Source organism: Macaca thibetana, chromosome 16, assembly GCF_024542745.1.
Source record: "Macaca thibetana thibetana isolate TM-01 chromosome 16, ASM2454274v1, whole genome shotgun sequence".
Classification (NCBI taxonomy): domain Eukaryota; kingdom Metazoa; phylum Chordata; class Mammalia; order Primates; family Cercopithecidae; genus Macaca; species Macaca thibetana.
The window spans coordinates 50,849,170-50,864,750 of NC_065593.1; the positions used below are offsets into that span (position 1 = coordinate 50,849,170).

At 46.8% G+C, this 15,581-nt stretch overlaps 3 protein-coding genes and 1 non-coding gene across 4 annotated transcripts in view; 3 read left to right on the top strand and 1 right to left on the bottom strand.

Moving 5' to 3' along the window:
- The window catches only part of LOC126938621 (eukaryotic translation initiation factor 1), a 1,120,764-nt gene that overhangs the window by 888,228 nt on the left and 216,955 nt on the right, over window positions 1–15,581 (top strand). The gene's annotated exons all lie outside the window — the stretch shown is intronic.
- Window positions 1–15,581, top strand: part of CNP (2',3'-cyclic nucleotide 3' phosphodiesterase) — a 736,460-nt gene that overhangs the window by 215,796 nt on the left and 505,083 nt on the right. The window lies entirely within an intron of this gene.
- Window positions 267–8,122, bottom strand: KRT32 (keratin 32). The gene is made up of 7 exons (XM_050762750.1): window positions 7,593–8,122; window positions 6,827–6,909; window positions 6,507–6,663; window positions 5,004–5,165; window positions 4,800–4,925; window positions 3,551–3,771; window positions 267–991 (listed from the first exon to the last, which is right to left on the bottom strand). The coding sequence occupies exons 1-7, from the start codon at window positions 8,058–8,060 to the stop codon at window positions 862–864; spliced, it is 1,347 nt and encodes a 448-aa protein (XP_050618707.1). The 5' UTR covers window positions 8,061–8,122; the 3' UTR covers window positions 267–861.
- Window positions 8,711–8,901, top strand: LOC126940087 (U2 spliceosomal RNA). Its single transcript, XR_007720604.1, has one exon. It is a non-coding gene; the product is annotated as a U2 spliceosomal RNA (small nuclear RNA).

The following is a 15,581-nucleotide window of genomic DNA, read 5'->3' on the forward strand; positions in this document are numbered from 1 at the left end:
TTTCAGTCCTGGGTCGGCCACTTACAAGCTGTGTGACTTTGGGCGATTTTCTTAACTTCTCTGGGCCTCAGTTTCCTCATTTACAAAATGGATGAAATAATGGTCTCTTTCTCATGGATTGTTGCAAGGATTAAATGAGGCATTACTGACATTGTGTCTGGGAGCTCTCTCCTGGACTAGCCAGCCCCTAATGCAGAACCTGCACCCAGTAGCTGCTTAGCGAAGATATTTTGAAAGAATGAATGATCCCATTGTACCAGCTGTAATGAGATTTAGGGGTGGGTTTAATTACGGTATGATTCTCAATTACAGTAATTTGGCCTAGGTTTCTGGCATGATTATCTCCCTCCTCTCTTTGTTCTTTTATTACTTGGCTCTAGAGTAATTGATTAGTTTTAACTGGTTTACGGCATGAGGCCTTTTTAGTGTACACCTCTCAAGCCTCTATGGAAGCAGAAGGAGCATAAAAATAAATACAGAATTTGCCCCTTCCTCTTGAGCCCAGTTGAGTAGGATTGGCCTGTGGATGCAGCAGCGTAAGTGACAAAGAGAGACAGACATGTTTGCAAGGCCATTGAGTGCAGCTCTATTTGCCAGTTAACTAACAACACATGCTCTTTGAGGCAGCACAGACAACCAGAAACATCACCAAAGAGGACAGTTCACCCATTGAAAAAAGAGGCAGTTTTGAAGTGATGAGGGCTTGAGCACCCCCTGGAGTATCAGAGCTTGTTGCAGGTGATCCACGGTCCTGCTCAGGGTCTTCCTTGCTGGCCGGGTCTGGCCCAGCTCTTTTGGTGGCCACTGAATACCAGGCTGCCCAGCCCCAGGCCCTCCAGGATCCACCAGCACAAAGGGGCTTCAGTAGCGGCCCTGGGGGCAGGGTGAGCAAGGCACGCCGACGATGCGTGGCACACAGACGGTGCGGGGCACACATGGGGAGGGCACACACGGGGTGCAGGAAGGAGTGGAGCATGGGTTACAGGGCAGCCTGCAGGAGAAAGTCACAGAGGGACAGGATTAGTAGAGAAGGCCCACTCGGCCACAGGTCCTGCCAATTCTCCCCTCAGATGCCTCTTAACCCCATCTACCATGCTTCCTCTGCTCAGCCTCCCTGGTCCCAACCTCCGCCATCTTTGCCTGAGTCACCTCATGGCCTCCTAACTGATCTCTCCAAGCCAGCTTGAGCCCCACCTAACCACTGTCCACTTAGTAGCCACAGCAATCTTCTATAGTCACAAATCCAGTTATGTCCCTCAGTGGCTTCCATTTAAGCTCAGGTTGAAAAGCAGCTTCCTCTGGAAGCCATCATTCTCAGCAAACTAACACAGGAACAGAAAACCAAACACTGCATGTTCCCACTCATAAGTGGGAGTTGAACAAGGAGAACACATGGACACAGGGAGGGGAACATCACACATTGGGGCCTGTCGAGGAGTGACGGGAGTAGGGAGGGAGAACGTTAAATCAAGTATCTAATGCACGCAGGGCTTAAAACCTAGATGACTGGTTGATAGTTACAACAAACCACCATGGCACATGTATACCTATGTAACAAACCTGCACGTTCTGCACATGTATCCCAGAACTTAAAGTAAAATAAAATAAAATAAACAAAAGCAACTTCCTTAATAGGACCTGCATGATCTTGCTCCCACCTCTTGCCCCAGCCTCACCTCATAGCTCCGTTGCTCTCGGAGCTGCAGGTACTCTGACCTTCTTCCAGCTCCTTGCAGGGACTGTGCTGCTAAGGCCACAGGCCTTATGCCCTGTGCCATACATCTCTGGAACCCTCTTCCCTCTCCACTCACCTACATTTCTTCTCTTGTTTAAGAGCTCAACTCAACTGTCACGTCCTCCTTGAAGCCTCCCCTGCCTCTCTGAGACAAGCCCCCATGGTACATGTAACTCCTTTCATCGTGATTAGTAATCATTCTATTATGGTCTGTCTCCCCTGCCAAGCAGTGAGGCCAGCAGCCAGAGACACATGCCCACCCTGCATCCTGGCATAGAACAGGCACCTAATAAGAATATTTGGATCAGACAAAATAATAAATGAATGAAGAATGAATATATGGTGAAAGGAAAAAGGATGATCTCAGAGACTGACAGGCATGCGCTCAAAACCAGGACCAACACACTGGATGCTGGATGGAAACCCAGTAGCTCACAGAACCAACGGGAGGCCTGAGGATCATGTGTAACCTGAAATGTGTTCCATTTGCCTGGCAGTATATATTTTCTTTAATTTGTTGAAAATACTTAAGAATCAGGAGAATTTGACATTTTTAAAAATCCAGATTCTCAGTTTCCCTGGAACTATCGGAAGATCAGCAATACTGGACCTGCTTCTCACACAGTAGAAGTGGCCCTGAGGGCATGCCACTGCCTGGATTGGACAAGGCAAGAGCTTTCTGCCTTTCCACCATCTCCATATGACCCATGTCATTCATGCATGGTAATGGCCTGGTCCTTGCAAATGTTTGACACAACACTTGCCCTGAAGTTATAGATTCTGAATAACAGAGAAGCAAAGCCAAATGCGGAATAAGAAATAGCTACAACAGTCGTCAGCCCACTGGGTGTCCACGGCCCAGAGGTACCCTGCATTCAGACAGCCAGCAAGTCCTGCTGATTCTACCTGCACAGTGTCTACAGCTGATGCCTCTGCTGCCCTAACTCAGGCCCTCCCCATTGCTTACCTAGGCTGTGGCCAGGGCCTCCTGGACAGTTTCCCTGCCTGGTTCCCCTCCCTCTACTCAGTTCTTCCTGCTGCTATCAGGGCCATCTTTCTGAAGAACAGCTTTGAGCTTGAGAGACATTTACTGAGCATCTACTATGTGCCACGTACAAGGAATAAAAATGTATTATAATGTCTCTGCATTCTAGATGTCTACCATCTAGTGGAGAAGACATGCAGTAAATTCTCTCATTTCCTCCTCAAAACAATAGTAAGGCCTTCCACTCGCCTATAAAATAAAACCCTCCCTTCCCAGCATGACCCATGTCGTTCTCCATAAATGGGCACCGGCTGATCTTGCCTGTCCTGCTCCCCAGCAGGGCTCAATTACACAAGGCTTCCTATTGTCCTCCCGACATGCCAAAATCTCCCTTTGGAGAGCAATGGAGCTATCAGGTGAGGCTAGGGTAAGAGGCAGGAGCAGGATCATGCAGGTCCTATTAACAAAGCTGCTTTTCATCCTAAGCTCCCGACATGCCATGAGCTCCAGCCACCTGTCTCCCTATCTCCCTAAACATATGGAAATGATGGGAGGGCAGATGCCCTGTCTTCCTCTGTCTTGGTGCCCTCCATAGCACCTGCCCCATAGTGGGTACTTAATGAGACAGAGTAGTCTCCGAGGGGTCTGGTTCAGGATGGCAGCATGAACACAACTGCCTGACTTCCTTCAGAGCATACCAGCTTCTTAATGGCTCCATAGTCAGGACAGGGTTCGAAGCTGGTGGTCCCTCAAGGGTAGATCCAGTTGCTTCCTATAACCTCCCAGAATCCCTGCCCACATATCTGTGAGCCTCAGCTGGGCCTGCGTACTTGCTGTCCTCGCTCTCCAGCAGGCTCCGGTATGTGTTGATCTCACTCTCCAGCCGGGCCCGGACGTCCAGCAGCACCTGGTACTCCTGGTTCTGCCGCTCCAGGTCAGCCCGGATCTCAGCCAGCTGGGCCTCCACGTTGGTGATCATGTACTGCATCTGAGCTAGCTGGGAGCTGTAGCGGGCCTCGCTCTCTGTCAGTGTGTTTTCCAGCGAGTCCCTCTAAGGCAACGGAAGACATAACTATGAGGAAGGGAGCTGTTTACCATGGCCTGCTTCAGAAAGAACCAAGAAGAGACAAATCTCCCATGATACTGGGAATGAGCCCTCCCTACATCAGTCACTTTGGAAACGGAAGCCCAGAAAGGTCAAATAACTTGTTCAAGGGTAAACAGCTGGTACTTGATGGAACCATAGTTTCTACTCGTAAATCTAATTCTAAATCCCTCCTTCCTTCTGCAACCTTTGTCTGGCTTCAGGCTTTAGATCTGAGATTTCCCAAGTACCTCCCTGCTGGCATCATTTAAAACAGTGTTTTCAAACCTGGCTGCACATTAGCGCCACATGGAAGCCCTCAAAAAAATACCCATGACCGGCCGGGCACAGTGGCTCACTCCTATAATCCCAGCACTTTGGGAGGCCAGGGTGGGTGGATCACTTGAGGTCAGGAGTTCGAGACCAGCCTGGCCAACATGGTGAAACCCCATCTCTACTAAAAATACAAACATTAACAGGGCATGGTGGTGCATGCCTGTAATCCCAGCTACTTGGGAGGCTGAGGCAGGAGAATCACTTGAACCCAGCTGGGGCAGAGGTTGCAGTGAGCTGAGATCATGCCACTGCACTCCAGCCTGGGTAACAGAGTAGGACTCCATCTCAAAAAAAAAAAAAAAAAACCATGATCAGACCCCACCTCCAGAGACTCTGGTTCAGTTGGTCCAGAGAAGAACCTGGGCATCAGGATGAGTAATATTGAGATCCATAGGTTTGGAAGGGCAGGCTAAGCACAGAACAAGCTTTCTTGTGAAGTTGAGTTTGACAGTGTCCACCTAACCCATGTCTGATTTGAAACATCCCTCTTTGATCTCTGAGCTGGATCTCAGGAGAAACCTCCCTCCAGGAAAAGTCAACAGGATGAGCATCCATGGTGGCCGAAATCTGGGCCTCCTCTTCCTCTTTCCTGGGGACCTGCATCTATGCTCAGTGCCGCCTGGGATCCAGAGGGAGGGTGCCCACCCAGCAGCTCTCACCAAGCTGTGCTGGGCCTGCAGCTCAATCTCCAGCGTGTTGACCGTGCGTCTCAGGTCAATGATGTCTGACTGGTAGTTCTGAAGCTGCTCAGAGCTTGTAGCCACCTGCTGGTTAAGCTCCTCCATCTGCAGTGGGGGGAAGGAGAAGGCTGGAGTCCCTTCCTGGGGACATGGAGGAGGCCACCCCCACTGTGAGAGGCTCACCTGCATATTGAACCATTCCTCGACATCCCTGCGGTTGGCCTCCACCATGGTCTCATACTGACACCGCATCTCCTCCAGCACCCTAGTCAGGTCCACCGGGGGTGCAGCATCCACCTCGATGTTAAGACGGTCCCCAAGCTGGCATCGAAGGGACCCGACTTCCTGAAAAGGCACAAGAGCTCCAGACAAGTGCGACAATCCTATGATCCCAGCTTACCTCCCCAGGGAGACATGAAAAGATGCAACAAAAGTTGCTAAAGATTGAAACATTAGATGGCCCCCAAGGACTGCCGTCCACTCGGCAGCATCCCAGTGCTCTTCAAACTCCAGCTGAATACCCCTGTGATGGGAACCTCACTGTAACACAACACTTCCTACCACTTTGGCAGAATCCAAGAGCAGCACCCGGGTTTGTTTGATGCATCTGGGCTAAAATGGGAAACCGGTCCCCCTAGTATTCCCAGTCACCCTCCGCGCCTGTGTTCATCCTGGGAGGAGGGTAGCAGGAGCCTGGCTTGACTAGTTAAAGGCCCGAGTTAGGGCAGCTGTCTCCCAGGCTTGGCTGCCAAAGAGGGAAAGTTGTCACTGAGGCTGCCAGGGTGTGTGATAACTTCTCATTAGTGGCTTCTTGGTGCCATTCCCAGTTCTCTGATTTGAGCGAGATGAGTCAGGCACCCGAGGGTGCTTGGTAAGTATGTGGTGACTGATTGTTACTTTACACTTAAGCCTGAGGAAACCCAGCCAAGATTCAGAGACACTTGTCCATTCAAATCCCAAGTCAAGAGGTTGAGAGTCAACCAGGGAGGAGGGAAAAAAACACCATGGCTCAGGTGGGCTTGGCAGCACACAGGTGCCCAAAGCAGAGGGCTTCCCCTCTGAGAAACTTCAGGAGATAGGAAAAATCAGAAAGTAAAGGGTTTGCCTATGGCTTCAGCTTGAGCATTTTATATACAAACAGAAGAGAGGACAAAATAAGGATGGAGGCAAAAGGAGGAGACCACTGCAGCTCTACTCCCTCTCAGAAAAGATAGGACTGCTTCTGAGAGTTTAGCCGGGCAGAGATGGACAGGCCATTCGACGTGAGATCTGGACATAACTCACCCTGGCACCACTGCACCACTCTACCTCTGCTGTGTGGCTCTCGAGAGAAAACAAATTCAGTCGCCACTAGTGAGTGCTTGGCAGTCACACTAGCCCAGGAAATGCAGAAGGGAAGGGGGCTACTTTTCTGAGCATTGACCAAGTGGCAGGTGTTTCATACCCATGCCTTGAGGATTTCCATGATGGATATCCTATCCGTTAAATCCTCACAATAACCCTGCGTGAGAGTGTTGTCCCTGTTTTACAGATGAGGAGGCTCAGGAAGATTCCATAAATTGGGCAAAGTCACTGAAACAACATGTGGCAGGCTTGGGAATTTCAACCCACGCCTATCCAACCCCATACCCCACGTTCTTCCCCCTCTGCTTCCTGGGGCCACTTCAGCGGGACTTCCAGCCTTACCTCCTCATGGTTCTTTTTGAGGCACATCAGCTCCTCCTTCAGGGACTCCACCTGGGCCTCCAGGTCAGCCTTGCACAGAGTGAGATCATCCAGGATCCTGCGCAGGCCATTGATGTCGGCCTCCACCAGCTGCCTCATGGCCAGCTCCGCCTCATACCTGCACAAGGACAGGGTCAGCAACCGAGGGCGGAACTGAATGCAGAACTCAGGAAGGCCTTAAACTGCCGGCACTTTCCAACCCTCCGTGAAACTAATGGAAAGCTGCCCCAGAGCCTATGAGGACAGTACCTCCCCCGCTCCAATCCCCTGGCCAAACTCACTTTGCCCTGAAGTCATCAGCAGCCAGTTTGGCATTATCAATGTTCACGACCATCCTGGCATTCTCTGCCTTGGTACACAGAATCTGTAGGCCAAGGCACATGGAAAGGGTTAGTTCAGGATGAGAAGAAGGAAAAAGAACTCAAATGAAGAGAAGACAGCAGCAAAGGTAGGATCCAGCAGCCCTGCAGCCATCCCTGCAGAAGTTCCCTTCTCCCTGGAACTCTGGGAGATATTTAGTGAATTGCTAGTCCTAGGAGAACTTGAGATGTATTTTTTAAGAAACTGGAGCTTCATAAATTCAAATTCCCCACTTTGGATGCTCCGAGCAATGTGGAAGGAAAGAATCTCATGTCTGAAGTCACTCATGTGACAGTTCGAAGGGTCTTTGACATTTACTGAAAACTCCCCGTGGACCAGGGGCTGTTCCAAGCAGTTGACCTGCATCATCTCATCGAATCCTTTTGACAACCCCATGAGATAACGACCATTATTATCCCTGTTTTACAGATGAGAAAACTGAGGCCTGTGGAAGGGATGGGACCTCCCAAAGTCATGCAATGAGGCAATGGTAGAACCAAGACTAGATCCCAGATCTCTCCATATGAAAGCCTCTGGCTGAGTGCTCAAATTATAAAATAACCCTATGCCCTAGGGAGGTCTCTTTGTCTTGAACATAGCTTAATAAGCTAACAAGATTCCAAGCTGGAATGCCGACTAGTCCAGATCCCTTCCCAGAGAGCCTGTTCACCTCACCGCTGCCCTTACCTTCTGCTGGAGCTCCTCAATGGTCCTGAAATGAGACTGGTAGTCAGGAGTCGTGGTGAGCACCTGGGAGTGAGAGGCCTCTTGGATCCTGCTCTCCAGCTCCGCATTCTCCTGCTCCAGCTGCCGCACCCTCGTCAGGTAGCTGGCCAGGCGCTCGTTCAGGAACTGCAAGGTTTCCTTCTCATTGCCATTGAAGGCCCCTTCGCGGTACCAGCTGCCGGGGCCCGTGGAGCTGGAGATGCCACTGGCTGCCCAGCGGGAACTGGATAGATAGGTTTTGGAGAGGCAGCTGGCTGGCCGGAAGGTGGTGGGCATGCAGACAGAAGGCAGGCATGCCATGGGCTGGCAGACATAGCCCAGGCACAGCTCAGGCCGGCAGTTCACGCTGCTAGAACAGATCGAGGCAGGCCGGGGGCAGCTCTTGAGAGAGGCTTGCAAGTTGTTGGTGACACAGCAGGCGGATGTCATGTTGGGGAGGCCCTTTCTCCTCAGCCACAGCTGCCTGGATGTCTACAGATCCCCATGCCGCCCGGGCCATTTTATGCCCTTGCAGTGAGGGGGCTCATGATAGAAATTCATCATTGGGTGGTGTTGATGTTTACACCCAGCCCAAGAGGAAGCTGCTAATTAATTTGTAATTTGGTTTCCAATAAGGAGTTCCTTTCCTCATAAAAGAGGCCAAACTTATCATTTGGCTAAAGCAGAAGTCTGGGTTCCTGTCATTGATCACCATGAGAGAGCTTCAGGACACATCTTCAAAGGGTCACCTGCATGCCTGGGCCCTCATTAATAGGGAGGGCCCCCCAGGAGACCGCCACGACCCAGCCTGTGCCTCCATTGGCTTTGCCCACTGCACCCCCGCCCGCTTTAGCCCTGAGAAGCCTGCAGGTCTGTGCAGCAGTGGCTGCCTCTTTTAATGAAAGCATTCCCCATGGGAAGAGGCCTGGTTATTTAACAAGGAGATTTGTGGGTGGTAGAAACTGCCCCGATACTGGCAGCAGCATAAATCCAGCAGAAAGGAACAGGAACCCCAGAGGCTTCCTAACAGGCATCATCTTCCTGCCAAGGGGAAGAAAATAATATCAGTAGGGAGAGAATGAACTCAAGACACAGGCAGCATCACTTCTCAGCCTTTTGGCTAAGATCAAGTGTGGTATCTGTTCTTATCATTTTAATATCTGATACGTCCTCTATCCGAGGACAGCATATTAAATGGATTTTTGGAGCAGGGAGATGGAATAGGAGCTTGCGCTGTTCACTCTACACATCAACCTGGTATTGCAGTACCTCCAGGAATGCTGCACCCCTTCAAAAGCAAAAAAAAAAAAAAAAAAAATCCAAACAGAAGCCTAAGAATCAGGTACAACTTTCCAGTTGGACCCTTTCTCTTGGAAAAGTCCATATCATGAACATCTCCAGGTGGCAGCTGCTCTATCTTGACCCCCTCTGGACCATCCACTCAATTATCACTGCACCTTATACACAGTTGTCAAGTGCTCAATAATTGTTTGTTGAACAAACCGAGATAGAATAGTTACAACAGGTTCTACTTTTACTTTCTCTTGTGGCGGATGGGGAAGGCTCACTTCAGGATCTCAGACCTTGGAAACAGTATGAATCTGCTCCCTTGGGAAAGGACGTTCTGTAGCCCTGGAATGAGGTAAGCCAGGAGACAGGGAGCAGATGTGCCCAACTATAGAAGCCTTGGGCATTCACTTAAGAAGGCAACGTGCTACAGCAGTGGTTTTTCAGTCCTGGCTGCAAAACCTGTGAGCTTCACATTTAGTATGTGTGTGCTATATAGCCACTTTTTTATTCAGTAATCTTCCTGATATAATTTCGGGGTATAAGTACTTGCCTTATGTTTCACATATTCCCAGAAATGTCAGTACAAGAACGGGAAAGGGAAAATGCCACCCAGCCCATTCATTACATAAGAAAAGGAGAGCATAGAGACGCTGCCTCTGACTTGCCATGTGGCCTCGGGAAAGTCATTTTGTCTCTTCAGACCTCAGTTTCTTCATGCCAATTGAAAGGTCAGATTGAATACTCTCACAATTTGATTCTCTGTGACAACTATAAATTCCGGTACCTTGTCTGGATTACCTGTTTAGAGAAGATTATAGCATGAGATGGAAGGAAGTGTGATTGCAATACCAACTACAAGGGATGAGACTCATCAGGCCACCCTTCAGAATCGTAGCCAGCACTTGTGGAATGTATACGAATACCAGGTATGGTGCTGAGTACTTGGCATTAATTTGCCCATTTAATCCTCTCACCCAAAAACTATAATTATTATAATAAGGTGTTATCAGTGGTTCTCAAACTGTAGTTCATAGACCAGCAGCATCAACCTGACTCAGGAACATGTTAGAAATGCGAGTTTTCACCCTAGAAGAAAGCTTAGGTAATACCATTCAAGACATAAGCATGGGCAAAGACTTCATGAATAAAACACCAAAAGCAATTGCAACAAAAACCGAAGTTGGCAAATGGGATCTAATTAAACTAAAGAGCTTCTGCACTACAAAAGAAACTACTATCAGAGTCAGCAGGCAACCTACAGAATTGGAGAAAATTTTTGCAATCTACCCATCTGACAAAGGTCTAATATCCAGAATCTACAAGGAGCTTAAACAAATTTACAAGAAAAGAGCAAACAACCCCATCAAAAAGTGGGCAAAGGATATGAACAGGCACTTCTCAAAAGAAGACATTTATGTTACCAACAAACATATGAAAGAAAGCTCATCATAACTGGTCATTAGAGAAATGCAAATCAAAACCACAATGAGATACCATATCATGCCAGTTACAATGGTGATCATTAAGAAGTCTGGTAACAACAGATGCTGGCAAGGCTGTGGAGAAATAGGAAAACTTTTACACTGTTGGTGGGAGTGTAAATTAGTTCAACCACTGTGGAAGACAGCATGGTGATTCCTCAGTAATCTAAAACCAGAAATACCATTTGACCCAGCAATCCAATTACTGGGTATATACCAAAAGGATTATAAATCTTTCTACTATAAAGACACATGCACACACATGTTTATTGCAGCACTATTCATAATAGCAAAGACTTGGAACCAACCCAAATGCCCATCAATGATAGACTGGATAAAGAAAATGTGGCACATATACACCATGAAATACTATGCAGCCATGAAAAAGAATGAGCTCATGTCCTTTGCAGGGACATGGATAAAGCTGGAAACCATCATTCTTAGCACACTAACACAGGAACAGAAAGCCAAACACCACATGTTCTCATTCATAAGTGGGAGTTGAACAATGAGAACACATGGATACAGGGAGGGGAACATCACACATCAGGGCCTGTCAGGGGATGGGGTGCAAGGGGAGGGAAAGCACTAGGACAAATACCTAATGCATGCGGGGCTTGAAACCTAGATGATGGGTTGATGGGTGCAGCAAACCACCATGGCACATGTATACCTATGCAATAAACCTGCACATTCTGCAAATGTATCCCAGAACTTAAAGTAAAATTAGAAAAAAAAAGAAAAGAAATGCAGTTTTTCAGGCTTATCCCAGACAGGCTGAATCAGAAACTCTGAGGCTGGGGCTAAGGTGCAGCAATCTGTGTTTAGCATGTCCTCCTGGTGGTTTGGAGACCCACTGAGATAGAGGAAGATACAGGCATACCTCAGAGATAGTGCAGGTTCAGTTCTAGACCACCAGAATAAAGCAAATGTCACCATAAAGTGAGTCACACAAACTTTTTGGTTTTTCTGTGCATATAAATGTTATATTTACACTATACTGTAGTCTATTAAGGGTATAATAGCATTATGTCTAAAAACAATGTATATAACTTAACTTAAAAATACTTTATTGCTAAAAATGCAAATGATCATCTGAGCCTTCAGCAAGTTGTAATCTTTTTGCTGGTGAAAGGTCTTGCCTCAATGTTGATGGCCGAGGACTGATCAGGGTGGTAATTGCTGGAAGTTAGGATGGCTGTGGCAATTTCTTAAAATGAGACGTCAGTGAAGTTTGCTGCATCAATTGACTCTTCCTTTCACAAAAGATTTCCCTGTAGCATGTGATCCTGTTTGATAGCATTTTAACAGTAGAACTTCTTTCAAAACTGGGGTCAGTTCTTTCAAATCCTGCCACTACCTTATTAACTAAATTGATGTAGTATTCCAAATCCTTTATTGCCATTTCAGTGATGTTCACAGCATCTTCACCAGGAGTAGTTTCCATCTCAAGAAACCACTTTCTTTATTCATGAAAAAGAAGCAACTCCTCATCTGTTCGTTTTTGCCATAACATGGCAGCAATTCAGTCACATCTTCAGGCTCCAATTCTAATTTCAATTCTCTTGCTGTTTCCAACACATCTATAGTTACTTCCTCTGCTGAAGCCCCTCAACATCATCCCTAAGGGTTGAAATCAACTTCTTCTAAACTCCTGTTAATGTCAATATTTTGACCTCCTCCCTTGAATCACAAATATTGACATTTAGAATACTGAATCCTCTTCAGAAGGTTTTCAATTTACTTTGCCCAGATCCATCAGAAGAATCACTCTCTATGGCAACTAAAGCCTTATGAAATATATTTCTTAGGTAATAAGACTTGAAAATCAAAATTACTTTTTGATCCATGGGCTGTGGAATGGATGTTGTGTTGGCAAGCACAAAAACATTAATCTGCTTGGACAGCTCCATCAGGGCTCTTGGGTGATCAAAATGCATTGTCAATGAGCAGTAATATTTTGAAAGGAATCTTTTATTCTAAGCAGTAGGTCTCAACAGTGGGCTTAAAGTATTCAAGAAACCATGTTATAAACAGATGCACTGTTATCCAGGCTTTGTCATTCCATTTGTAGTGAACAGGCAGAATAGATTTAGCATCATTCTTAAGTGCCCTAGGGTATTCGGAATGATGAAAGAGCATTGACTTCCCACTTGAAGTCATCAACTGCATTAGCTCCTAGCAAAAGAGTCAGCCTATCCTTTGAAGGCAGACTCCTCCTGTCTAGCTATGAAAGCTGCTTCCCCACTAAACTTCATCATTTCTAGCTTTTTATTTAAAAGGAGAGACCTGCACCTTTTCCTTTCACTTGAACTCTTAGAAACCGTGATAGGGTTATCAACTGGCCTAATTTCAATATTGCTGTGTCTCAGAAAATAGGTAGACCCAAAATAGGGAGAGAGATGGGGGAATGGCCGGTTGGTGGAGCCATCGGAACACAGGCAACATTTATCTTTTAAGTTCCCCATCTTATCTGGGCATGGTTTGGGGTTTCCCCAATACTGTTGATGATTACAACAGTAACATCAAAGATTACTCATCACAGATCACCATAACACATATGATAATGGAAAAAGTTTGGCCAGCCACGGAGGCTCACACCTGTATTCCCAGCACTTTGGGAGGCTGAGGCAGGGGGATCACTTGAAGTCAGGAGTTTGAGACCAGCCTGGCCAACATGATGAAACCCCATCTCTACTAAAATTACAAAAATTAGCCAGGCATCGTGTGCCTGTAATCCCAGCTACTTGGGAAGTTGAGGCACAAGAATCGCTTGAACCCGGGAGGCAGAGGTTGCAACAAGCCAAGATCGCGCCATTGCACTCCAGCCTGGGCAGACAGAGCGAGACTGTGTCTCAAAAAAAAGAAAAAAGGAAAAGAAAAAAATTTGTATTGTGAGAATTACCAAAATGTGACACAGAGACATATAAGCACATGCTGTTGGAAAAATTAGCACCAATAGACTTGCTGGAATCAGGATTGCCACAAAACTTTAATTTGTTTAAAAAAACACAATATCTGGGAAGTACAATAAATTGAAACTCAATAAATCGAAGTGTGCCTGCATATATTTTAACAGCTGTCACCAGAATTCATCTTGCAGGAAAAAAATAACTGTCTTTACTTAGAAAACTACATTAAGAAGATCTTGGGTTAAAAGGTGGGACCCCAATGCCTCGATTTGGCTGGTAAGACATCACAGGGAGAAAGGAGAGAAGGATTTGAAGTTCACAGGACAATCCTGGAAGGAAGGAATGAGGAGGAGAGAGATAGGAGTCAAGAGCAGGGGCTCCAGGATGATGATGAGAGGTTGTCACTGTGAGGTGAGGTCCCAAATGCCTGCATGAGCAGAGTTTTCCGTTGTGAAGTAAGGACCGGGTTTCTTATAACAGCGGAATGATAAAGGTAGTAGCAGCAGCATCCAAAGTCACAGAAGACCACAGTTCCAGGCAATATGCCAGATCTGGGGTGTGTCGTGCAGATGGAGAAGTAGGGTCTGGGAAAGTTAGCCACAGAGAAAGTGGGGCACTGTCAGTTCTCAGACCCAGGTCTGGCTGATTCGAAGACTTTCCACAGTACCCCAACCTCTCTGGGGCCAGAGCAAACTATCAGGAAAACAGGTTTAGGAAGAGAAGAGAAAGGGATGCAAAGAATCCAGGAGGAAGGGCCTGTTTGAACAAAAGCAGATAGGACGCATGTCACAGCCTGGCCCAGCACCGTCTCCCTCCATTCATTCCCCCGCAGAAAACCAGAGGCTCCTTCTTTGGGGGAAGAAAAAAAAAAACTCCAGAGAAAAGACTTACAGAAACTGAACTGAGGTGGTTGTACCATGCAAAAAGCCAGTTTGCCAACCTGCCCGTCCACATAGCACCTTCTATCAGCTTTTTAGTGTCTCGTCATAAAATATAAACAAAAGGATGACCAGATACTTGAAGGAAGTTTCCGATATTAAAGACAAAGTAAAACAAGCAAACAAACAAAACAGTAAAAAAGGAAATTGAAGAAAACAGAAACAATGCAGAATCCAAAACTATATATATATATATTTTTTTAAATAATCTCAGAGTGGGAGAGATGTATATCCATATAGCAGTTATAGCCTTGAAACAAGAACTGAATGTTATAAAACAGGAACAAACAGAGAAGAAAAAAAATAACTTTTTGGGAAAAAAATATAACAAATTTAAAATTTAGTTCAAAAATTTGAAATTGAAAGAGAGATAAATGGCAGAACTGAGAAAGTCAAAAGCATAATAGGGACCAGACCTGGTGGTGCTAGGGTCTATGTCAGAGCTGCCCTGAGCCCCCTGCACTCCCAACTGTGTTGCCAAAAGGTCCTCCACCAGACAAATGACCTCTCAACCCTGGCTGCATGTTCAAATCGCCCAGAGAGCTTTCAAAAATCCCAGTACCAGGTCATATCCCAGACCAGGTAGAGCAGAATTTCTGGGGCTCAGAGCAGACATCGGTATTTTTTAAAGCCCTCCAGGTCATTCCAATGTACAGGCAAGGTTGAGAACTTGTGGTTGAATGGAAACAGCGTTATAATTAAAAGCACAAGCAAATGAAGTAAATAATAATTAGAAGTAGGATTACACATGATTTAGTTGGCTACATCTTGGAGGAAGCTAGGATGGGTTTGGAAAGGATGTGTGCCACAGAGAACGCCATAAAGAACAGCGTGGCCTATACACAGCAGAGTTAACTGGAGCCCATGTGCTCCAGACAGCATCCACGTGCTGCTGGCCGTAAGGCTCCCCGCTGACTTTGCTTAGAGTTGGAATTAGATAATGAAGCATGTAACTGCATATTCACTGTAGCTGGCTTGGTTTACTGGGAAGGACACGTCAGAAATGAAACCCTGGCCAGGGAAATGTGGATGGCCGGCCTCGCAGCGATCCAGCCATCCAGCTGGAAGAGAGAGTCGATAGTGATGACCCATCTTCAAATGCCCTGCATGTGCTGGGCAAAACATTCTCGGTCTCACTTCACAGCATCAGTGTCATGTTCTCTATTTTACTGAGGCTCAGAAATGGACAATGACCTGCTAAAACTCCCACATGTAGTTAGTGGTGGGTGGGGATTTGAACCCAGGTCCATCTGAATCCACATTCGGAGCCCATGTTTATTGCACTAATGTCAAGGTCCCCTTCAGCCCGTCTCCTGACACCACTGAGATAGAAAAGAAAAAAAGTGGCAA